This window comes from Lytechinus variegatus, chromosome 16 (genome assembly GCF_018143015.1).
Source record: "Lytechinus variegatus isolate NC3 chromosome 16, Lvar_3.0, whole genome shotgun sequence".
NCBI lineage: Eukaryota > Metazoa > Echinodermata > Echinoidea > Temnopleuroida > Toxopneustidae > Lytechinus > Lytechinus variegatus.
Genome location: NC_054755.1, coordinates 30,656,046 through 30,683,025, shown reverse-complemented (window position 1 = coordinate 30,683,025; position 26,980 = coordinate 30,656,046). Strand labels below are relative to the sequence as shown.

General features: G+C 35.7%; 1 protein-coding gene across 3 annotated transcripts in view; it reads left to right on the top strand.

Annotated features, from left to right (window-relative positions):
* The first annotated feature begins 1,452 nt into the window (after positions 1–1,452).
* Positions 1,453–26,980, top strand: part of LOC121429606 (E3 ubiquitin-protein ligase RNF13-like) — a 38,802-nt gene continuing 13,274 nt past the window's right edge. For 2 of the 3 annotated variants that reach the window (XM_041626723.1, XM_041626724.1), the window contains exons 1-6: positions 1,453–1,549; positions 9,154–9,502; positions 13,065–13,139; positions 14,366–14,494; positions 16,445–16,532; positions 18,376–18,457. In XM_041626723.1, coding sequence (XP_041482657.1) covers positions 9,392–9,502; positions 13,065–13,139; positions 14,366–14,494; positions 16,445–16,532; positions 18,376–18,457 — 485 coding nt within the window. In that variant the 5' untranslated portion in view covers positions 1,453–1,549; positions 9,154–9,391. Of the gene's footprint in view, positions 1,550–9,153; positions 9,503–13,064; positions 13,140–14,365; positions 14,495–16,444; positions 16,533–18,375; positions 18,458–26,199; positions 26,306–26,980 lie in introns of all 3 variants that reach the window. The other variant, XM_041626722.1, reaches the window with a different exon arrangement.

Here is a 26,980-nt window from a genome sequence, read left to right as displayed (position 1 = left end):
ATATATGGTGCTTTTGTATGCGGTTGGATGTAATTAATATTAAACATTAATTTTTATCATGTGACCCCATCAGATACCTCTCATGAAAATATTGAGGTTCAGTGAGCTCAATAATAATATGATCATATTTTTACAATTTTTAAATAAGTGAAATCAATTAATGGTTTCTCTCTAAAGCGTATCTTCGGATATGAACATCGGATGTTTTTTTCCATGTTATTCTTGTTATTGTTATGGACTTGCATAACTAAACTTGATTGATTTTTTCTTGTTTTGGCAAAAAAAATCTCTGGTTTGGAAAGGGATAACAGTTTTGCATTCTATAAGAGCACACCCATGCGGTCAGTAAATTTCATTATATATTAGCTGATATTACACACTGATGGTTCAAGAATATGTTGGAGAAATATCATAACATGACAGTTGAGTTTTGATTGTTTTTATGTTTGTTTTTGTTTCATGCACTTATAAATTAAAATCCAGGGTTAAAATCGTCTAAGGAATGACGGTAAGCCTTATGGCGCACAAGAAGCCACACAGTTTGTAATTTGTGCTATAGTCTTAATTTGTCCGAATCTGCATTTTATCATCATGCATTAAGAAGAAAAAAAATATTGCCAGTCGGGTTAGATTTAAGAGAGAAGTTGAATACATCATGCTAAAACTTTGTACAGACAATATTTATTTGGTAATTTTTCTTTCGAGTTTATAATAGGCTTACTTGTAACACAAACTGAATTTAAAAAATATATATAAGTACAGTAGACTGCAACAATGAAGGAACTTCCAAGAACACCATGCATATCAACCACTCCCAAATGTCCTAACTTGTGATTTTAGTGGGGGTAGATCCCCATCCACAAGAACATTTGTGTCAATGGCCAACCAAGAATACCGATCGACACCCATGTACGTTGCAAACCATGATTCTCAACGAAGCTTTTTTTCGCGGGCCAGTATTATTGAATATTATTTTCATCTCAACAAAGCACGCATGATTTGATTAGGGTTAATGAGAAGTAAATGAGATACGATTTCCCCTAAAGGAACGTCAACAACAAAGAAAAAAAAGCGGGCGATCTGGGAAAAATGGGGATTTTTCCGGCTCCCCTGTTTGTGAAATCTGGATCTGCCCCTGCATATCGATTGTTATGTCTGGAAACTTTGCAAATAAAACCAACTGATCAAATGAATGAATGAATGAACCAATGAATGAATGAATGAATGAACGAATGAATGAATCAATCAACCAACCAACCAACCAACCAACCAACCAACCAACCAACCAACAAACCAACCAACCAATCCAACCAATCCAATCAATCCAACCAATCAATCAATCAATCAATCAAAATCTCTTATTATAGTGATCGCGAACAAACTCAACTTAATCAGGTCTAGCGCCATCATTAGATGAAATCTTTGTAATGTTATTTCATTATGAAATTGGTGCGGGGGACTCTGTGACATGTTTACGAATTCTCATCATTTTCATCAATTAAACAAATGAAAGACTTCTGGGTTTGTTGTTGGAGGATTGATACTTATTGTAAGTTTTAATTTCTGTCATTTATTTGAAAAGAGAACAATGTTTCGCGTTGTTCAGCAACGCTTTAAGCCTTTCTTTATTGACCCACTCACTGCATTGGTGATTGGTTTCGTTTTCTCTAATGTAGATGTAGGCCTACACCCACTCACACATTGTACGAGGTTATGGTAGTGGATCGTATTACCGAACACTTTTCATGAATTCAATCATTTCAAAAATATTATTCTCATAAAATTCACCAAACTTTCACCATAAATACACAATTACCTACAAAATATAAATATGTAAAAAATTGGCCGAAATCGTTTTTTCTTTTGATGATATTAGCTTGCAATCGGACCCCTCTTCGGATGTGAAATATTTTGGTCACCTGAAAAAGGTGTCGTATTACCGAACGTGTGTTTTCAATGGGAAAAGTTGAGAAATCAACAAAATCACTGATGAGCTATTTTGACCATATTTTATTATTTTTAGAATATTAAGACTTTGAAAATGTGTTTTGACCATTTTTCATCATCTTTCTATTCAAGTTCTCTTTGGAAGGATGTTGCAAAGAATTGAGCGTATGAAATTATTTTCTGACGCGTACGATGCGCACGTTCGGTAATACAAGGCCGGTCGGTAATACAACCACTCACTATACTAACCTCGTACAATAGACCGTGTTTGACCCTGGATTTCAAAGTAGTCGGCAAACATCGCTTCATTGCTGAAGTAATATTTGCCGAAACTCCTTCTCGCTACGCACCGGGGCTCTTGCCGGTAAGTAGCAATAGATTAAAGAAATATGAAAATAATAATAAAATAATAATCATTAAAAAAAAACAAATTTCGCTTACCTCGGCCTCGAAAGTGACTTCGCTTGTCTCTTCCACGGAAATACAAGGAAGCCCGTTGGTGGCGCTAATAATTTCACAAACTTGATTCAGCTCCTCGGTAATTTTATAACTGTATCTAAATTCTTTGAATGCGCAATCCTTATGATTAATTTACTAATTATGGGCACCAATGAATGAAATACCTTCAAAAACATAATTAAAGATTATTATTGGTGATGATAACACTTATTTGCAATGAATTTAAAAAGATGACTAATAAAAAAAAATGAAAATAATATACATGCCTGGAAAGAAACCAGCATTAACGAACGTCAGTAATACGTATACGGTATCCCAAAGTCTATACAATGAAAAGATTGGACACTTCACGGACTTCGCGTAATGCCTTGCGTCGATTTGCGTGTAGAAGTAGTGTAGGTGCCTAGTCTTTCCCTTGTCGTGTCTTTGATATGAATATATATCGTGCGCCCTCTTTAGGCGAAAATTGATATCCGCGCTGAGCAGTTTTCATCTCCGTAAAATCTTCACTAAAGATCAAGAAAATATACATGTTTTTTAAAAGAAACTTCAAGGAGAAGTCACGGAAGGATCTAAATGATTCGGTATTGTCATAGCAGAATGTGATATATAAAATTTTAAGTAATATTTTATGTGGGCAAAAGCCCAGGAAAGTTTAACTGTGTCGTGTGTGTCGCGTTGCATTCGACTGATATTCCTTCGCACGCGAGATGCTTTGAACCCATGGGTGGCCTACACCGTCCGTTCACTTGACATAGGCCTAATAATTATTACGGTATGTCAAGTGAACGGTGTAGGCCTACAGACTAAAGTCTCAAAGAGGAAAGGAAACGAAACTATGCATGCAGCTGCAGAGTGCGAAGCAGTGCATCCACTCTTCAATTCAAGACTCAAGACAGTTCAAATGAACGTGCGTCTGTGTGCTTTGCACTCTGCAGCTGCATGCATGGTGTGCGTGAAAGTGAAACTTTGAGTTTTGTCAGACGTGTATGTACTATCAATCAGAAATTATTATTTACGTCTGGGACCGACCTTTAACGTCACCATCCGAAAGACGTGATCAGGGCTCGAACCTCTATCAATTTGTAACTTCCCCACAGCTTGGAGTTGGATTTTACAGGCGCACGCCACACCGCCCAGTTTTGTTTCCTCTTTGACTTAAGTTAACTTAAGTCTTTACACCGTTCACTTGACATACCGTAATAATATTATGTCAAGTGAACGGTGTAAAGACTAAAGAGAAAACGTCTTTCGGATGGTGACGTTAAAGGTCGGTCCCAGACGTAAATAATCATATCTGATTGATACACGTCTGACAAAACTCAAACACACACACACACACACACCAATATGAAGTGAGTGCTAGTGCCAGTGTGGATCGAATTACAATCATTATTTACATGTAGTTAATATTGTCCGAATTCTTTGTTGCTAATGGCAGTTTTGCACTGGTACTACATGTAGATTTCGAGTTTGACTTACTGGTACTAGGCCTACTACTTCAAGCAAATTTTTGTTTTGGTTGCTAAGTCAAGTTCAGAACTCAATTCAGTCCATATCAAAATTATATTACGGCGAAGCCCTGCGATCTAGCGAAGCGATGTCGGAAGTCGGAGAATAACGTGAACATTGGAGCCGAAATACAGCCGTTCCCGATCACGGTATTTTGGAAAGCGATGGGCATATATCTAGACCTAATGTTTTGACCTCGAAATGTGACGGAGAGACTTGACATGAGTCACAACATTCAGATATTCAGATATTCAAAATTTATTGTCATGCTCAAAATAAAAATTACATTGGCACAAAAATCATATTCCGGCTGTTGGTATTCAAAGAACAATATATAACATATAATAAATAATTACAAAAATAATGGCATTAAATAATATACACAAAGACCTAATACTAACCCAGAACAAAAATGATACGCTGCAAGGGCAGCTGCGCTGAAAACTTTACCTGGTGCCGAGGGGGAAACGCCTCAAGCACGGTGCCAGCCCAACACATCCATGGGCCCCGTTTCGACATTGAAAATAATCACAACACATCACACTACAAAAACACAAATAACCCATCCACACCACACCAATAAACATACCCCCAAAACTCCACACCTCACACCACAACACAAACCACAAACACACATACCAACCCACACTACACACCACTACAAGTCATCGATAACAATGTCGAAACGGCACCCATCCAGTGCTGGAAACCACCACCACGCCTGGCGGTCCCCCCTCAGGACCAAGCAGCATTGCCTCAGCACAGCCGCCCCCGCAACGTATAAAAGTAATATGGCATGACAATGAAGTACAATACAAGAAATCAATTGGATTAAAATACATGTTGGAGTAAGTACTTGGAGGTATGTCGGTTTCAGTTTGAAGGGTATTGCCCACTAACAAAACAATATAGCACATGATATAAATGAAAGGGGGTCATCGTTTAAACTCTGCATTGTACAGAACCATTGCATTTGTAAGGAAAGAACATCTAAACCTGCTAGTCCTTATTCTTGGTAACCGGATCCGTCCAGACCTATTAGAAACTACAAAGCCATGGAGGGGATGGGTATCGTCTCTGATGATACTATGTAGCTTATCCAAGACTGCTTTGTAACTATGTCTTCCAACTGGGTTATTGGCAAACCTATCACTTTACTGGCATTTTTTATTGCCTTACTCAGCCTATCTGGGAAGTTAGACCAAAAAACCAGATAGCACAGGAAAAAGAAATGATAGGTTTGATCAGACTTTCAATACAGAACAGAAGATCTACTACAAAATATGTAAAAAATTTTGCTGAAATAGTTTTTTTTTACGACATCAGCTTCCAATCAGACCCCTCTTTGCTTGTGAAATACATGTACATGTCTACAGGTCTACACATATTTTGGTCACTTGAAAAAAAAGATGCATGTTGAGAAAACAATAAAATCAATGATGAGCTATTTTTATTATTTTGAGAATATAAAGACTTTGAAAATGTGTTTAAAACATTTTCATCATCTTTCTATTCAAGTTCCCTTGGCTTCGGGAGGATGTTGCAAAGCTTTGAGCATATGAAATTATTTTCTGATGCGTATGATGTGCACGTTCAGTAATACCTGTCGGTAATTCAATCACTCACTGTTATAGGCTGCTACATGTACGCCTAGACATGTAAGCCTCTTGATATCACTCAAGGGTTCATTACCTGCCGCCGCGCACAGAAAAATCAAGCCATAGATGTTGTGTGTTGTGGACACCAGAAGTGGGATCGCAGCACGCGCGACCCACTAGTTAGAAATCCACTGACAAACGCGGTTCATGATGCGAGGTTAGTATCACTATAAACCTCGCATTACGTGTGAGTGCCTGGATGTCAGCTTTTTATCGTACCACTCTTTTCATGTAAAATGTTTTGGTCATTTATGATGTTACATGTAGGAACTATCACATACTCTAGATCTGTTTTAGACAAGTCTTTTGTAAATTAGCAGAATATGTGTTTACAGTGAAAAGTGGGAGAATTAACAGAACCACTGCACTGATCATTTATTTTAAATACTTACATTTTGTTGTTATTTTGAGGAAATAAAAACTTTTGACATTGACAGAGAATGTGTTTTTAGCCAGGCTTTTCTTTGCATCTTTCTATTCCAAGTCTTAGCTTTGGAACTGCTGCAAAGTTCTAATCTACATGTACACCATGTACTGTATATGTATTTAGGGCAAGGCAATTAATTTAAGCATTTGAAATTAATTTCTGATCTTGGGTATGTCTATGAGTATGACTGTGTGTTGGTGTTTTAGATCATTAAAGGTCAAGTCCACCTCAGAAAAATGTTGATTTGAATCAATATGTGTAGAGAAAAATCAGACAAGCACAGTGCTGAAAAATTCATCGAAATCGGATGTAAAATAAGAAAGTTATGACTTTTTAAAGTTTCCCTTTAATATTTTTAACAAAATAGTTATATTAACGAGCCAGTTACATCCAAATGAGAGAGTCGATGATGTCACTCACTATTTCTTTTGTTTTTTATTGTTTGAATTAAGTACAATATTTCAATTTTTACGACGATCAGGACCTCCTTGCCTGAAGCACAGAATTTTTAAATAATGGAATTCCACGTGTTCAGGGAGGAATGAAACTTCATTTCACATGACAATGACGAGAAAATCAAAATATTTCATATAATAAAATACAAAAGAAATACATGTAGTGAGTGATGTCATCAGTTCCCTCATTTGCATACCGACTGAGATGTGCATATAACTGTTTTGTGAAATGAAGCGAAACTTTAAAATGTCATAACTTTCTTATTTTACATCCGATTTTGATAAATTATCAGTGTTATGCTTGTTGAATTATTCTCTTTTATTCAAATCAAGTTTTTGTTGGGGTGGACTTGTCCTCTATTAAAGTGAAACTTGTGTGGGATGATTATCACAAATGAATATGCATAAAGGTTACATGTATTAAAGGTTCAGTCTTGGACGCAGGATCTTCTGTTCCTCTCTATCCAGCTTCTGAATCTTACATACAGTGGGGTCTGAAAAATGTTTCCAAGCCAAGGTCAATGTTATTTGAGGTCAATGAACTTTGAGTTTATTATCAAAGGGAATTTATAATCTGTCTAATTTGGAAAAATTATTAATCTAAGTTTTTTCAATTTCAATCTTTCTAATTTCAAACCTAATTATTTAAAACACTTGAAATATGAAACTTTAAATTTCATGTATTAGCTTTTAGTGGGTTAGAAAGTAAAGTACAAAAGTCTACTGTACATATTAGTAATTTGATCAACTTTAATAGTCATCTGGTCATTTCAGGCCAAAAACTAAATTGCAATAAGGAAAATTGATATTTTGTATACATTGTACATGTTTCAATGGAAGTGGTTAATAAATCAATAATATAAACTAAAAAAATCATAGTAAAAGTCCTTTTCAGGACTTCACTCACTTTTAAGAAAAGAATTTAACTTCTAATTTCCTCTTTTCATCCTTGTCTTTCCATTTCAATCTTTCTGCCTGTATTTCCTTTCCCTTCTTCATATTACACATGGTGAACCGTAAACCTCCATATTATATACACTGTACATGTAATTATATCTTGTCTACTATCATTTGGTCTACCATCATTTTGTCCAAAATTCGTCCACTCACCATTTTGTCTAATAAAACCAGTTTTTGCCATAGCGATTTACATGTAGTGTCATTTCATCTAATTAGATTACGTGTATAAAGTGTTAATTGGAGAAATTAATGGAAATACATGTAGAATGGATAATAGACCCACTGGTTGTGAGACGAAATAGCCATAAAGTGAACTGGTGATAAAGACAAAGTGATGATTGGACTGAGTACACTACAGTAATGGTTATTGGCTCAAATGGTTATTAGACGAAATGTACACTGTAAATAAAGTAGACCTTGTGGTGAATGGATGAGTTGGCAGTAGACAAATGTAATTTACCATCTACACCCAGCCCCCACCCCCCCAAAAAAAAAATAATATTCATGAAAAAAACACTTTCAGTCCTTTAAGAACCTAATTTTGTTGTGGATTAACATTTTTTTTTTTCAATAAGGAAATAATTATAGGAAATTAAATGCTCCATACAGTACATACATGTATCACTCCTATTCATATAAACTACATGTACATGTACCACCAGTACAAGTATCTACAATGTATATTGTACATTGTACCCACATGTGCATGGAGTCTGAATTACTCAATTTCATTTGTAACCTGATGGAGTTGATTTCTTATTAATTGGGTGTTGTCTTTTAGTTTTGGGAATGTAGGTAAACAGCCTAAATTACAGGATTCCTGATCGTCAAACTAAGTTATCAAGTAAAAAGTGGGGGAGATTAGTCAGTTTCTAATTGCCCCCTTCCTGAATGCTTGCTCAAATAAATGCCATATAGTATATCTCCATGTTGTGGGATTAAAGAGGGTTACAAAAATAGATTTTGTAAGGTGAGTATGAACACCGTAGATCAGTCTCATTTCAAGATCTTATTATGCTGCATTGCATTGCATTGCCTTTTGAGGGATTATTTTTGTGCAGTATGTATGTGTGTTTCTCTTTAAATGATTATAAATTGAAAAATATAGGTTTTTATTCCAAGTATTGAAGTAGTTTAATAAAAATTTATTTGGGCAAACACATAAATGATAAAATATGGAATATTAAAGACATGCAATACATACATGTTTGCTGTAATTTGTTCCTGAATCTTGAATGAAACACATTTTCTTGTCAGAAAGTCGTATGTACATGTACTACTACACATAGCTCCATGTAGCACAATAATCAAACTTAGAGGCCGTTCTCATTATACTTTCTAAAACTAGTTTACTGGAAACCGATTCAGGAAACCACTTTGGAAGATCGCTTTGCTAGTGTTCCCACTTGAGCACATGAAAGTGGTTTTCAAAATCACTTCACGTAAAGCGCTCTTGTTGCTATGGAAACGCTCTCAGTGGGGTGACAAGTTTCACGCGAAATTCTAAAACCGCAGCGCGCTCAAAATGTGCGAAGATCGCACATTTTAGTTTCCACTAAACAACATGCAGTAAACTAGTTTTAGGAACGTAGTGAGAACAGCCTCTTTATTGCTGTGAACTTCCTGTACATGTACATTGTACATACAAGTACAGTGAAAGGAAAGCACCTGTTGATGATGAAGTGTTAAGAAAATCCTGAAATAATCCATGAAACAATTTCTTGATCCATTCCAGCTCTGAGGCATTTCAAGTGCAGGTCAGATTACCACCCACTGTAACAGTACCAAGGGGGCTGGGTATAACAGAAGCAGTGACGTCATCCCATCTGCCCATTGAGTAATTGTGAAGCAGAACTTCACCTTTGCCAGTGAATCAAGACAGACAGACAGACGAGTTTACCTATTGGAGTGTCTCCGAGCATGTGAGGCGGATCAAGAGCGTTGAGCCGATAGCAGACAGAACTCGTTATAGGATGAAGATGTTGTATCACCGATATCTGATGAAGATGGAACTCGGGCAGGTTGCTGTCACCCTGCTCGTCTTGTGTGCAGAGATCATAAATACTTCCGCTGATGTTATTGCTGTAAGTGCAATTTGCCTTTTATGTATTTGATATATTACAGTATGTTGTTTGTTAAAAAAAGTTTGAACTTGTGAGCTCCGGTACATGTATGAACGACACCAAGTTCATGATTGGTCATTTCAAGTAAGTCAAGAAAAATGTTAAGTTTTTTGTGCACACACTTCATATGGTTGATGAGGATTTTGGTCAGCTTTTCATTTATTTTGGGTGCCCAGGAAATTCCAGGATATGAGTTTACACACAACCTGGGCTTGTCTAAATTACAGTACAAAAGCAACAATATTGCACATTCTACGTTACCTCAATTTTGCCAAGAGATAGACTTCTTCGTTCTTATTAGATGAGGGGATGGTACCAGAGGAATAGACTTGGAGTGAACATGTTTTTTGAAAACATTTTACGTATAACATTTTCCATTTTTTTAATTACTTTGAACCAGTATTGAAATAATCATACAGATATATGACTTGCCTGATTACAAAAGATACAGGTATACCAGTTTTTAAAAAAGGCATGCAAGTTCATGTTTGATAAGAGTCTAAACTGGTTCATGAAACATATATAAAAGTAGGGAAAATAACATGAAGATAAAAACATGGAATAGTGGCAAAATATTTAGTTTATTGTGAACACCAAGTGTATGCTCGTACTGTGGATTTTTACAGCTTACACTGTACAAGGAAACATTTTAGCATTACATTATTTTCAGTGAGCTTCATTGCAAACTGAAAGAGCCCTCGTCCGTCATCATCATCATCCTCTATTCCTGCCTTTGTACTTGGTCTCTCTGGATACAGTTGCTATTGGCAACAAGTTATCATGAGACAATTACAAAGGGAAGTTAGATTGGAGAGGGAAGATATACATGTAGCCCTGAAAGAAAGGACTGCAATCAAGCAATTTGTATCATGTGGAAAGATCGCTTCCCTGTGGCATGCTAAACATGATGGTGAAATGATAATTTTTGCTGGTACATATTATGTACAGTGGCATGTACATGTACATGTAGTACCATGCTAGTATTGCACACATTTGCCCAAAATGTTGGCCTACATATATATCGTAGCAAGAAGCTTTCTAGATTTCAATAGAGAACTCCACATATCGCTATTACATGTAAAAAGCAATTTAAAATGACCTTTGGTTTTAAACTGAAGGATATATTGTTCTGAAACTGAAGAAGTGTACATACATGTAGTACAAATTGTATTGTACAAAAATCTTGTGCACACTTGCACATACATGTACAATGTTCCTTTGAATTGCACACCCTCCCCAATTCTTTAAAAGTTTTATTTCTTTTGGAAACAGTGCTAGCTTGTTTACAAAAGCAACAGCTTAATCTAAAAGGGCATACATGTAATGTAGCTTCTCTCTAGGAATGCTAAAAATTAAATAATTGTTTGGTTAATAAAGACATCTAATATTATAAAATTCATAATTGTTTTATAATCTGGTTATAAAGTAAAAAAGAATGGAGTATACTTGTATGCATATACATGTAATAACAATCATGAGGTTTCTGTTCACAGTCATTCAAAATTGGTCATTAAAAGACTACATTGTACATGTATTTGTACGTTTGATATTTTCTTTCAAAAAATGTTGGTGTACATTTCTGCCCTTTTGTTTTATGATTGTAAGTCCTATTAAGAAACATGTACATGTATCTCATACCCCTTTCATAAACCCAATTATGCGGCTAATAGCAGCATAATTTGGTCGTAAAATCAGAGGAGGACCAGAGTTATCCGCATTGTTTTGATGCTGCAATTATCCGCATAATAGCAGCATCGGGACCAGATTTTGACTTTATGAACGCATTTTGAAAGTAATGCGGATAATTGCCATGGAGCGGTCACAAGGTCACCCTTTCCAACGTACTGCATCGGAGGGGGTGTGTGTGGTTGCCATGACGATTATCCTCCTTTTTCAGGACGGGTGCTCGTAAAAATAATGAAGATTATTTTTGGAGTTTATGAACGCAATTTTTATTGAATTATCCGCATTACTCTTAGGCGGCTAATTGGAGGATAAGTTTATGAAAGGGGTAAAAGTCTGTTACATTTGTGGGTTTACAAAAGTAGATTTACAGCACATTTTGAGTTTTTGAGTGCATACATGTACATGTACATTTCTCCATATTGTCCCCTCCCCCCCCCCCCCCCCCCGATACACTTCCAGCATAAAGTGTGCAGGAATGATGGATGATTTATATTAGCTTTGCCTTTTATAATCCAGGCTTCTCATTACTAAAACCTTATGGCTCTAATACTGTCTGCGGGGTTTGGAAAGGATTTATTTTTCGATTGATAATCAGTCATGTATTTATTCGTCTAGCTCTTGAGTCCCTACTTCCTGCAGAATGAAAACACAAACATATGTACAACTGTACAATGTAGGCCTGCTTGTTCATGTACATATGCTATGATTTATACATTTCTAATTAAAACAAAACATTACACAAAATACTGCCATCTCACAATAACACTGAACATTGTTTTTTTTTTAATTTTCGCTTGTTATCCAAAGTGTGAAAATACCCCCCCCCCAATAAAAAAAAGAAAAGGAAAAGGGATCTTGACATACTGTAGACATACATGTATCTCAAGTAGCCCTTTCTCAATCTAATTTGTACTTTATTGAACTGGTTAACCTAAAACCATTTTTTTAAATCCATATTTTATTGTTCAAAATAGATACATGTACTCCAAAAATTTGTTTTGCCCAATTGATCGTGGGCCTGGCAGCCGCTGTGCAGCGCCAGATTGACGAGGCTCTATTCCTTTAATCATTGAACGCCAAACAGGGTAGCAGCAATTCCCACCTAATGTCTTTTGGTATGACGTGGCCGGGGTTTGAACTCGCGAGCTACCGGCTGTGAGACGGACGCTCTATCAACTGAGCCGGTCATGGAAACCAGTTTTAAGATTGCTTCATTAATAGTGTTCTCATCACCCTCTCCTGAACTGGTTTCCAATACCACTTTCCGAAAAGTGGTCTTGTGGCTATTTGAACGCTCAGTGGGATCACATACAATGTACAACATGTGTTGCACAAAATTTTAAACCTCACCATGATCGGCATTCTACACAAAGTAGCACACCCATCATGCACGCACTCGTGTACTTTCCATGCAAAGATTGCTTCTTGAAAAACTGTTGTGTCAGGACTATTAAAGACCTATGACTAAACCGGTTTTATAACGAGGCTTCCCTGAGAATGGTTGTGTCCGATCTACCCTTTAAACCAGTATCAACAAGGCAAATCGGTCTTGGAAACCACATTAGGGGTTGTTTTCAAACTGGTTTGGAAGACAGGATTGCCTCCAAGACTGCTTCAACCATTATTACTGGTTTCCACGGAACTGGTTCCACGAAACTGGTTTAAGAGAGTAGATGAGAACGGGGTCAAATGCACTGTAGGCCTACATGTTTTGAATTTAAACCAGGATCCTGCTCTGGAGAGTAGTGTGCCAAACTTCATGAAATTGTAATACACTCTGTTCTAGAGTGTCTTTAGACAAGATTAATCACGTCATTTTTTTTGTTTTTGTGTTCAGACTTCTCCACATAATGATACTCAACGTTTTCAGTCAGTCACAGCAGCATTCGGATCCAACCCAGATGGCCGAATGGTACGTTTTATTTTTCACTTCATGAAATATTTCTTTTTTTAATGGTATGTGTTTTCCCTTTTTAATGATTGATCTTAAAGTTGAATTCCCTTTTCATTCCTACTTGAATGTGCTATCCATGTACGTGTATATGTACATCGTCATTGTTGCTATCATCAATCTGATAATTTTCATTAGTCTTGAAAATAAAATGTTGGTTTTTCTTCTCCATTAGGCCTACCCGGTAGTTAGTCTGGGCTCATACATGTACATGTACATCTTACATGTAATCTCAATCTTACTGATGGTGAAATTTGATTTCCATTCCCTTTTGAAACATTAAAACCACATTCAACGCCCCCACATAATAATAATGTTATTGTGCAGCCCATCTGTACAACAGAACTACATGTATTATGATTTAAAGAATCAGGAAGATGACAGAATAATGTAAAACAGAGTGGGGAAAGGGCATTTATCCATGCAGGGCCCTCACTGTGGAATTCCCTCCCACGAGAGATATTTGATAGCAAGAGTGTCAAAAAATTAAAGATTAAGCTAAAAACTTTTTAATACCTCTTTTTTTATCAATGATTTTCTGTTACTTGTAATTTTGTTTGCACCACCCCCCCTTTGCTTCTGTGCCTTTAGCATCTCTTACGAGATGGATATTTGTCTATCAAACAAATTGCATGTCCTCATTCATCGGGATAGTGAAGTGAAGCAGAGGAAATTGCATGAATGTTTCATTGTTAGAAGGGTGTGCAACATGTACTTGCTTCTTGATCACCCAAAAAAGAAAGATGAGCTGTATTATCATAAGTTCAAATTATTGATTCATAATTTTTCAGTATTCCTCCTCTTTTTTTTGTGTATGTATATTACAGTCTCTAAGCGTATGAAATATACTACATCCCAAGTTACCCTTAAATTTTTCCAAATGGTATTTTTGGCAACTACATGTATTTTTCTATGGCAGAGTTTTATTGCATTTATTTGCCTCATGTAATTGGTCATTGCAGAAAAAAATCATCCCTTGAAATATAGAATGTTACCTCCACCCCCCATACATGTACATGTAGCTTTTGCCCCATTGTGAAAGAAAAAAACAACATAATTTATACCTTCCTGCATTCTCAACTGAACTGTAATGTCACTCATACATTCCAACAATGGTTAAATTTTCATATTTCCTAGTTTATCTCTTTTGCCTTCCTTTAATTTTTTTTTCTGAATTTCTTATGCAGGGTTGGTTGGTGGTAGCCAATCCCAGCGAAGCGTGTCAGTCGATAGACAATCCTCCCGTTCATCTACGAAACACTTCAGAGATGTACTTTGCTCTCATCAAGAGAGGCAAATGTGACTTTGATAAAAAGGTGTGTATTTTCTTGGAAGAACCATATTTATTTATTTTGAAATATTCAATTTATTTTTGGATGTTTATTTATTGTTTGCTTATCAATGAATTAATTTTATTGTTCAGTTATTTTTTTTATTATTCATTATTACCTATGCGAAGTGTTTCTCTGTGGCAATCATCCATATTTTGCGTTCTCTGATTTCGCAGCGGTCAATATCGTGCTGTATTTTCTCTCTTCCGGGTTTTCCCATTGACTTTGTGTGAAAATGTAACAGCAGGCAATATTCGCGAAATCCGGTTGGAACCAGTTTGTGAAGAGACTGCAGAAGCGCAGCTCATAGTGCGATGCATGCCATGCACATGCTCATAGACAAATAACTACATGTATGTGTATGCGCAGTGTTGACCGGTATGTGACATGAGAAAATGGCTACGCCTAAGAGATTCGCTAGTTATGGTGCTGACGAATATGAAAATATAGTGACAAAGATGCTGAAAATACCAAAAAGTCTGCGAAACAGGCCGTTGCTGTGTTCCATGAGTATCTGCTTCAAAAATCTCTTCTGGGCGATTTCGAGACCCTTGGAAAGATTTTGGGGAATTTTATGTGTCAGATTATGGGGAAATTTATCAACACAGATTTTGGAGATATAGGCAATAATAATAATATTAACTGGCATAGAATGAGATACAAACCTATATTTCCCTCTCTGAATCCAATATTGCCATAGCCTTTGGCTTGGGCTAAATTGGATTGACATCGGGCATTATAGGTTTGTATCTCATTCTATGCCAGTCAATTTATTCATTTATTTATTAACCAGGGTGCTACATAACTTTTAAAAAGCACTTCCCCAGTCGGGCAAGTAAAATTTTTGAATAGTTCAAATATACTTGCCCCAAAATCTATTTCACTTGCCCGAAAAAATCATCGAAAAAAAGTTATACCTCTTCAAAAGAAAGTATTGCGGTTTTATAAACCATTGACCTTTTCTCTCTTTTGACATGAACTGATCTACCTTGTTATTGCCATGACCAAAATCAAGGCTCAATATCACATCATATCGACCCTAATTTTGGGCATTTCACTGTGAGAATTTTGCTTGCCCAATTCGGGCAAGTAGTTATGGTCTTTGCTTCAAAACACTTGCCCAACTAACTTTTACTTGCCCCAGGCAAACGGACACGTGCTTAGGTAGCATCCTGTTTATTTATTCATTCATTCATTTATTTGTTTATTTTATTAATATTTTCAATCATATTTTGATGTTTTTACTGTTTTATATATTAGTTTATTTGTATTCAAATCATTCTATTTTTTTATTTGGGTGGTGTGATTTGTGATTTAATAAAAATATGAGATATTGAATCATTAAGTGAGATTGACAAGACTCATGAAATATTATTGGTATGCAATTTCTTGAAATTGATTCATGGGTTTTCATTGAATCATCTGCCGACTAGTACTGAATTGGTTATTTGCTAACTTTACTCAGGGTTCTATTAGAACCAGGGCTTAGTATCGTGAATGTAAAGCAAAAAATCAAAATTATGATGAGTTTGTTGCTGATGAAATATAGGAATTTATTAGCTGAGTTAGCATTTAAAAACGATTTAGGTTTTTGTAATGAGCAGTTTAAAGAAAACCCATATGCATTGATGAAATTTATGAAACATTTTCTGCTTTTGTTTTTGAAATAGGTATTTTTTTTCTTTTGCATAGTTATGAATGTTGACATCTATTCTAACTTACAGATATATATCACATGCACTGAGTATATGACCTGATTGTGAGTATATGACCTGATTGTGATGTAATAAAAAGAGAATGTGCTGGAGTTTCAAGCTTTGTTGATATCCTCCAATGGTTTTTCTCTTAGTCTTTACGTCAAGTGTATTATTCCATGTACCGATCCAACATGTTAGAATAGTCATGTTTAAAATGCTTTATCCAATGTGCATGCAGGTTTTTCATGCCCAGCAGGCAGGGTACGTCGGGGCTATTGTGTACAACGATGAAGGAAATATTCTCACCACAATGAGTGGTAGTGTCTGTAAGTAATTTTACAAAATAAGCAACTATTTAATCAGTGAAATTGAAATCAATACCTGCTTGTCATGTTCTTGGAAATAACTTTATAATGTTCATTTTGCATGGTAGAATCAGACCATCACCTAATCAAATCTATTGTTAAATATCCCGATGGTTTATGGTGAAAATTAGAATATCTCATATTTCATGGAATAGAATACAAAAGAAATAGTGAGTGGATGACGTCATCAGTCTCCTCATTTGCATTGCATACCGACCAGGATGTGCATATAACTGTTAAATTAAGTAAAACTTTAAAATGTCACAACTTCCTTATTTTACATCCGATTTTGATAAAGTTTCAATGTTTTGCTCGTTGTATTTTTCTCTTTTTATTCAAATCAACTTTTGGTTGGGGTGAACTTGTCCTTTAAAGCTTCCCTTCAGCGCTAGGTGGGTCTTTCATTAACACTGTTTGTAAGTTACAAGAGACTTTGCAAACAACTGGTGATCATTTCTTGAGGGAATTTGTCGGACCGAATTTTCATTGATGTGGATTTACATGCATCTCCTAAGAAAAGATCACCTGTCGTGCGTACAGTTAATCGTAAGTTGTAACTTTTGAACAGCTTTATGAACCACCCACCAGGGGCCCGTTGCAGAAAGAGTTGCAATCAATCGCAACTCTAAAAAATCATGCGCAACTTGATTTTCAGCCAATCAACAGCGCGCATTTGGGACTTGCGATTGATTTTTTGACTTGCGTTTAAACGCAACTCTTTCTGCAACGGGCCCCAGAGCTCTTGTATTGCTTGAGGAGATGGTGCTTGAGCCCCTTTTCATAAATCGTAACAATTTATCATTTTTTAGGCTGATTTTCAGATTGAATCCATTTTTTATCACATGCAGGTAAAGTCAAACCTAAAAATTGATTCCATTGAATATCATGTGCAGTGTACAGTATGATCAGTTCCGTGATCAAATGCCAAGCTTTGGTCTTGGAGTGGGGGAGGGGGGGCACGAGGTCACAAAATCTGTACTATGTAATTCTTTCTATTCTTTATTGTGTAAATCCTGGTATTCAAACAAACAATAGAATAATGGGAAAAGAATACATGTACAACTGTAGGAAGAAGACAAATGAGATAGGAACAGATCAAAGTCTGTCAAACAAATCAAAGGTTATTTGGATGTCGTCCAGCACCCTTTCTTATCTTTACAATGTAGATGTTTTTAGGGCTCCTGTTGAACTTGTTTATTATAAACTGTTGACTCAAAAGTTATGATGACAAACATGCTGATAGGTGGTGCTTCTTCTGCGTGAGGTTATTCAATCTCAAGGTTTACGTTGGTCCTTTATAAAAAAAGCAAACACCCATAAATTTGTTCATAAATACATGTAGTTCCACTAATGATAAAGACTGTTAGTCAAATCAGGTACAAAATTGATATAGATTAAAGATTCATAACTATTGAAGGGAAAGTCTGCCCAACAAACCTATTTTAGAAATCATAGAATGAAATAGAATGAAAATAGTGGATGGCATCATCGACTATCCCGTTTGCATACATGTATCACTGTGTTGTAGAGATAACTGTTGTATGTGAAAAATGAGGGAAATTTTCATATGTCTTGTTTTACATCCCTTTTCGGTCCAATTTTCAGTTTCAAATTTCAAAAGTCTTATTTGATTTTTCTCTTTTTATTCAAATACAGTGTACATATGAACATTTTGTTGGATTGGACTTCCCCTAGCTCTAACAATTTCATTGCATTATGTGCACATGGAAAATTCTAACCTTTACACCAATATGATTTTGATGGATATGTTATTTTTTTATTTGTTTTCTTGCCACTACCATAGTTGCGAAGAGTGTGTACATACCTTCAGTATTTGTTGGCCTAGATGCTGGAACGATATTGAAAGGGATGAACTACACCACTGGGTATGTATTAAAAAAAAGAGATATATCTATACCTATCAGTTAGTCCTATGGGCCTTAATATGAGGCTGATACCTAGGTCACATATTTGCTCTACGATGGTCGTATGTAGAGTCGAAAACAGTTGTTTTATTCATTTTTTATTAAAACCACCTATAGCTATGTAGCTGGTACAAAAAATGTGAAAATGGCTGTTTTGGACTTGCTGAACGGCCGCCGTAGAGCAAATGTGACCAAGGTATGAATATCCATATCTATTGGTTTACAAGACCAATAGTCCAAAAAGACCAACAGTGCATGAAACTGAAAGTTCTTAGGACTGGCAGTTCACGAGACTGACTGTCCATGAAGTTCATGGGACTTGCAGGTCATGAGACCGGTGGCTGGCTAGGATGCCAAGACCATCAACCTTATAGACTAACAAGCTACCGTGATAACAAAGTTTATAATTTGCTATGTTTTCTGACACTTCATACATGTACGAAGAGATGCTGAAAGGGTCAGTGAAGTAGACGAAGTATTAACAAATACAAGCCTGTATTCCGAAGTCGGGCTTAATTTTAATTCTGGTATCAAGTTGTGGTTTGAATATGGATACTGGGTAACCAATTGTAACACCAGTCTCTTCCAGTTAAACTGGGCCCCGTCATACAAAGAGTTACGATTTATCCGATCAATCGTATCTCTATGGAAATTCATCAGTGTTATAATTTTTTGTCCAGGTTTTTGTAGAATGTCCTTTGAGAAGCACAATGAATTTAAAAAAAAACAATGAATGTCTGAAATATGCATCATAGTTATAAAATATTTTGAACAAACATGCATAATAGATGTTGACGTTGCTGGCAGTCCATAGTTGTGATTAATCTAATCAATTGCAACTATGGAAAGCCACCAAATCAACATAATAAAATGCATGTTTGTTTTTAAAAAGTTCTAGATATGAATGTTTATCCGTAAATTTATTGATTTCTTGACAATTTGGTGTGTTCTCCTCCTTCATTTACAAAGGGCATTTTGCAAATTTCCTGTAGAAAAAATTAAGACACTATGGATTTCCATAGAGTTCAGATTGACTGGATCAGTTGTAACTCTTTGTAAGACGGGACCCAGGACTCAGAATACAGCCCATTGAGTACTGTCATACAGCACATCCAGGGATCTGTAGAGATAAAAAGTATAAAACCTGCAATTCAAATTGAACCGGTTCTAGCATGCATGTTTTGCTCAAAAGACTGACCAATTTACCGATCAAAATTCATGCTTCAAAATTGCAAGTGATTGCAAGATTTTGTGAAACAAGGTTCTGTAATCTGCCACTTTTTATGCCAAATGTTGTCAAAGAACAATTTCATCATGGCCCTGCAAAACACCAATCATTTGCATGCATTGCTTCTTTTGTTAAAGGGGAATCCAGCCTTGGCCACAAAATGTAGTGTATGGAAGGAGAAAAATAAATTAAACAGAATGGTGAAAGTTTGAAAGAAATCGGACAAGCAATAAGAAAGTTATAGCTTCTTTAAAATTGAGATCACTAATACTATGTAGATTTCAAATTGGCAACTGGGTAAGTAAATTATGACAAGGGGCAAGGACAACTTTCCCATAGGCCATGTACTTTATTATCAGGGATTTGTGGTTTTCTCTTTAATAAGTACTCATTCCCCTGGGGCAGTAATCTAAATATAACCCAGGTAGTATATTGTTTTATGTCCTCATGAAAGAAAAATATAATTTGAAATAGAACTTTGGGGAAAAATGACATTTTAGCCATAATATGTATTGGAGTACATGGAAGAGTAGTCCTTGCCTTTATACATCACTATGACATCCCATATGCGGCCAATTTGAAGTCTCCATGGGTATAGTGATTACCAATATTTACAACTTTTAAAAATTCATAACTTTCTTGTTGTTTGTCCAATATTGTTCAAACTTTCACCTATCAAGTTGTCTGATTTTTCCTTCCTTATAAAAGCAACTTTTTATTTGGGTTGGATTCCCCTTTAAGAGTACTAAGCTCCAGTGGCAAGCAGTTACTTTGCCCTTTGACTCACGTTGCCTATTGGTACATGTAAGGTTCTGATCTTGTGATCCTAATTAGCAACACTGGTCTTGTGAACTTCCTGCCTACCAATGTTTCTGTAAATTACAATTTTGAAAGGAGAAATCAATAATACATTTTGAAAGATAAAGAAAAACAATTAGCATGCCAAGCAAAGATAGAATATAGAGAGAGGTTTAGAGGTTGTTTATAAAAGTACTGTACCATTGATTCATTCCAATTACACGTACACGTATGTCTACCTTACTCTTAAATCCTCTTAAAACTCTTTAAGTCTAAAGAGGATTGCGGTTTAAAAGGATTAATCTACATGTACATGTACATAAAATTGTATGTACATGTAAGTGAGAAGTTCTAGCTTCAAAATTGAAGTTGTGCATCATCTTTATATGGACTCAATTTTCCACCCCTTTAATGCTTTCTATGTTCACAGGCCTATGAAAGCAAGCGTCTGCCTGTTTTCAAATAAAAAGAAGGGAAGAAGAAGAAAATAAGATGAAAAAAAACCCAAATTGACAAAGGTACTCTACTGAAGGGATGAAATAAAATGCAAAATGTAATTCTGTACATTTATACACTGTTTTTATTGTTGTCATTTGTTATATGGTTTGTGTTGATTTTTTTTATTTTTGTAAATCAGAAACTTGTATAGGACAAAGTCCATTCATGTATGTATAGAAAAAACGGGAAGGACTTTATGCAGGCGAACTGAACTTTACAAGGTTTAATAATAGCCCCCCCCCCCGGTAAAAGGGCTACATGTATGAGTGAGATTTCAGAGATCACTTTACATGTATTTTGCTGAGATTTGTCCTGTGCACAACTGTAGTACATGTAATAAGTCAGGAAACCAGTTGTGCTCTTTACATGTATTTTCTGTTCGAGTATTATTTGTTACATTCTAATTTTGTTGAATAGTTTTGATTCGTAAAAAAAGGAAATTAAAACAGGAAAGAGAGACAAAAAGTGATTAACAATGGAACAAAATACAAATTACTGCACAATCACATCATGTGTAAAGTTTACAACCTTTGTACTATCATGAAGAGAATCACTATATGACCCGTATTCTGAACTCGAGTTTATTATGTATTTATTCTTCTACATAATGATGAATTTTGACGCAAAATTTTGCCATGATGCGTCCAGTATTAAAAACCTGCACACACAACTCGTAATTTCCATAATAATTCTGATGATTACAAACTTGTTTGGTTTGACCATATGAGGATGAAGATAAGTTAACCTTGTTGACAGGGCACATCCTTTAAAATTCCCATGTATTTACATAGAGCTGTATACGAGTCCACCCTCTCCAAATCATGTTTTTGGGGGTTTAAATTCCTATCCCAGTTTTACAATGCATCATAACATGTACATGGATGTACATGTAGACACAACATGGACAAGTTTATTCAACCCAGTGAGAATGCCTTTAAGGCATCATGATACGTAATTGAGACTCAAACTCATTGATGATTTCCTGCTGTCATGTGACCCAGTCACCTGATTATGATGTCATGAATCCCGCAATGGAATGAAAGCCAATCCATGTGGTGTTTGGAATTTTTGGAATCATGCGTGAAATTCAGTCTCAACATTATCCTAATCAGAATATAATGTACATGTACACAGTAATTGATACCATTCCTTTCCCTCTTTCTGTCTTTGCTTGGCATGAAATGCAATATTTTATTAAATGTTGTTCCCTCAACTTCCCTGTGACTTAGATATCTTTAATGTTAATTCTTTTTGTGGAGATGGGTATTTATTTCAGTCTGAGCAATGAGTGCAATAATGCACATACTGCATCAGAAACGTAATCATACGTGCACTTTGTATTGCTTGTTTATTAAAAAAGTTCGAAAAAGTATTCATTTAATAATGTTGTTCCTTGTAATTTTGATGTCATTCATGTTAATTCTTTTTGTGGAGATGGGTATTTATTTCAGTCTGAGCAATGAGTGCAACAATGCACATACTGCATCAGAAACGTACTCATACGTGCACTTTGTATTGCTTGTTTATTAAAAAAGTTCGAAAAGTATTCATGTAATAATGTTGTTCCTTGTAATTTTGATGTCATTCATGTTAATTCTTTTTGTGGAGATGGGTATTTATTTCAGTCTGAGCAATGAGTGCAACAATGCACATACTGCATCAGAAACTTACGTGCACTATGTATTGCTTGTTTATTAAAAGAAATTTGAAAAAGTATTCATTTAGTATTTTTGTGATTAAATACTGGAATAGATACATGTACATGTAAAAAAAGGCATATATATCTCGGTACATAAAAAAATATTTAGAAAAATCAAATAGCTAAGAGAGAAAATTAGAGAGCACATACATGTTATGACTTGGTCTTCCTATTTCAACAATTTTGCAAATGCCATCAATCATTATATATTTTTTTATTTTTTATTTTTTTTACAAAGCCCCAAGATATATCAATACATGTGCATTTGAACAGGTATCTATTCAAAATGTATTTGTTCTGAAACTAATTGATGTGGAAACTATCCTTTCTACACACTACTACCATAACAGGGCCTTGTTCGTTTGTGTTCCTTTAACAAGCCATGTACTACATGTATACTGTACAATCATACCCCCTCTCCCCCCCCCCCCCCCACCTTCCCCCACCCTCTACACATTCCATGTTGCATCCAGTATACTGAGCAAATGTCCCATCCCACCTTCTGTTGAAACCTTGTTTAATATTGAATTAATACATTTTTGTATAAAACACGCTTAGTCCCGCACAATATCATTATGTATTGCCGACCATATAAATGACTTCTTTTTCCAATTTGTAATGAAAGGGGGCAACTGCACTCAACAACAATTCATCCCTTGACACTGAAATTTCAAATTGACATTGTAGCTGTCAGAATTAAAATTAAAGTCTGCTCTTAAGTTTTGGTTTTAATATACAGATATGTACATGTACATTGTACACCTGTAGAGTGCCAATTGTGACAAAAATGTCAATTTGTCTGGTAATGAATTTGAGACACTGGGACCATTCATCGCTGTCTGGGAATGATAAAGATGGTTGTCTTTACCATTGAAGAATTATGAAGAGCACAGGACCGCATAAGAAACATACAATATAAACAGAATTTTGTCATTTTTGGCTTGCCTTCCCATAATTTCAGCACAGACCTCGGTCTACATAAATTGGATTGCAGACGATAGGCATTCATGTATAAATTTACAAGAGCTCTGCATTATTTTATAGGGGATAGTTTTTGAAAGCCAGGCAGAGGATTATGTGCTATTGTAATATTCAACAAATACATGTATGTGTAGGCCTACAGACATTTCTGAGATAGGGCTCTGCTTTCAACTTTACCATTTGCTTTATGTCAGGGAATTTGGATAGTGACTTTATCATGAGGCATACATGTACAACAGTTGCATTTCATCTATTGGTTAGAATTCATGAATTACATTTAGGGTGATTACAGTGTACATGTAATTAAGACCAATTGGTGATGAGTGACGAATTCATCCCCATCTCATGTACATGTACATGTAGGTGTCAAATTTCCCATGAAAACATAGTATGCCATGAACAGCCTTATCAAACTAAATCTTAACACTCTTCAAAATATTGTATACAAGCAACCACTAAAATCCCATGCACATTTTAATCTCATTGCATTAACTGTCACATCTTTGTCAAATACACAGTGTGTCACTGTCGTTCCAAACTTACATGTACTGTATACTGTATGTTTCCCTCACAGCTGCACTTTATGTACATGTACTGCATTTTACTTATTAACACCGACTCATTTGCAAAGTGCCATCTTTTGAGATTGGAATGAGAGTGCATACATGTACGACCCATAAAATAAATAGATTTTTGCGGTTTGTATGTTGAATATTTTTTTGCTTGGTCGCTTCTCTCGCTCAGTTATAAATTTTGATCATCTTTCGGCACAGAGTTGACTGTCCTGGAAAAAAAAATGGGAATTGCACGATCAGAGTAGGATTTCCAATTTCTGAAATTAATGTTGACAGTCAATTTATATATGCATAATGCGAATAGATTTTCTTTGCTGTTAAAGTATACTATAATGCACATTTTCCCCAGTACAGGCTCTTCACTACATGTGTATAGGTGCATTTGATTTTATTGTAAATGGGAGAATGATGCATTATGGGGCAGTATGTAAGCACTCTCTTTCCTCAATATTGTATCAAAAATTGTGTCTCTGTAGACAAATGTCACTTTATTTTATATTTTATGCCACCAACACTTAACCTGCAATTTGTATTGCAAGACAAGGATTTTGGCCACCCCCCTCCCCCCCCCCAAAGAAAACTAATAGTAAGATAAAATAAATCTTACATTTTCATCAATGTACAGTTTGGAAATTGAATTGTGGAATAGTGTTTGTCTTCATTATTGATTTGCAATGGCAGCATTATGCAGTGTAATCATGCAGTATGGAATCATGTGTGTTTTTTGTGTGTAAGATTCATGTTATGTCTTTTTATGTGCACTTTCACTGTTTTATTGTTGCACAAAGCAGCACTTGAAAACAAAATGTCCTTGATTGATTCAGAAAGCTCATGGAATACATGCAATGTGTATGTATATTGTTTTTTTTAATTTCTAATTGATCAGCGCTGTCAATAATACGAGTATCCCAATTACCAAAGTATCCAAGGTCAGGACAGCAGCCAATCCCAATCAAGGGTTCTACCATGTTCATTGATATAATGGTAACCTTTGCCCCTCTTTAGGCCTGAAAATAAATCTTCATACATGTACATGTAATATAATACATATATTTTGCAAGAGCAATTTTAAAACTAGGCATAGAAAGAAATGTTGAATAATTCCTAACCAGTATCATGAGCGGTCTAATACAATCAGAATTTTGTAAATCTTTACATGGATCTGTGTGTGTGTGAAGTGAATTTTCTGATTTGTTTAACCTTTTTTTATGCTTGTATATCTGTCATAACATTTGCCTACTATTTATACATGTACATGTACTAAGCAAATTTCAATCATTTGTAAAATACTGTACATGTACGTATTTATAATGTGAAGTGTCCCCTTAATGCTTTTTCTTTTCTTTTCTCTGTCTCTTTCCATCTTTCATTCTCACTCACTCTTGCTTTACATGTACTTTCTCAACTTTTTAAAGCAATTTATTTTGTCAGTTTACTTTGCGAGTTCAAAGAATAACGCTTCAAATTTGTTTTTTTCGTAAAAATAATGTCTATCTTCCTGTATAAACTTTATACACTGGATATTCCACCTCTCTTTTACTGCCATTCCACCTCTCTTTCTGTCTTTCTGTCTGTCTGTCTGTACACATCTCTCTTGTTCTGATTTTATTCTCCTTCCTCCCCCGTTCTCTTCCTATTTATATGTCACCATCTCTTTCTGTCTGCAATAAAAAAATTATTATAATCTTAATTTCTTCCAGTAGATTTATCTCTTCTCCCTTCTCAATTGCATGATAATGCTCCCATTTTTAGTACCATACAGATGCCTCACTATTTTGCTCAGGACTACCTTTTCTAATTTTCAGACATTTGCCCCCCATTTCTTTTTTGAAAGACCTAGCTCCAATAATGATATCTTACTTTGGGGGTAATTTTTTGTTCATTTCAATTTTTGTTTTTGTCTCCACATTCTGTCCCCACTCAGGTATACCATAGAGCTAACACCCGGCTTCGTCTTTCCCTTTCATTTATACCTCATCCCATTTGCAAGCATAGTAGGAATATGTTTCGTCGTAATGTTATGCTTCATGGTAAGTCTTGCGGAAGAGAAGTCCTCAGCTCGGCGGCCGTTATCGTGGCACAACGAGTATCGCACATGGTTGGTGCCTTTGAACCCTTGCAGCAGATATTGCATGTGTTTTGGTTAGGTTGCATCACAACAGGAGGCGCGATCTGATAGCTCAGTTGGTAGAGCGAGTTTTTCAGATTCCGGTGACCCGGGTTCGATTCCCACTTGGTGCGCTAGTGCCCTTTGGTAAGGCATTAATCCTCACTACCAGGTCCCTTGGAGAGGACCTTAAGATGTCAGTCCTCTGGTTGCTAGACTACAAGCATGAATTCATGCTTTCTTTAGCAACTGGGTAACAAAATCACCACCATCACCATCAAACAATAAGCCAGTTCGTAGTTCCTTTCTGCGCATGATTAAAAGATTCTACGCATGATCAGAGGAAGGTCATTTGTACTTAAGTGACATGGTGGTTTAAAATCTAATGAGATAAGCACCAACTTTGATGTCTTGATTATATTCTTTTGAATTGTGGTTTTCATTTACATCCACAAAAAACAACAATGCGTACAAACAACTGGTATTTCACAGTTTGCCAAGTACATTGTGCAACATGCTATGATATGCATTCAGAGTAGAAATGCAACAAATACCTTCATTAAGTGTTCATTGGTGTTCTATTCTAGTCACCTGGTCT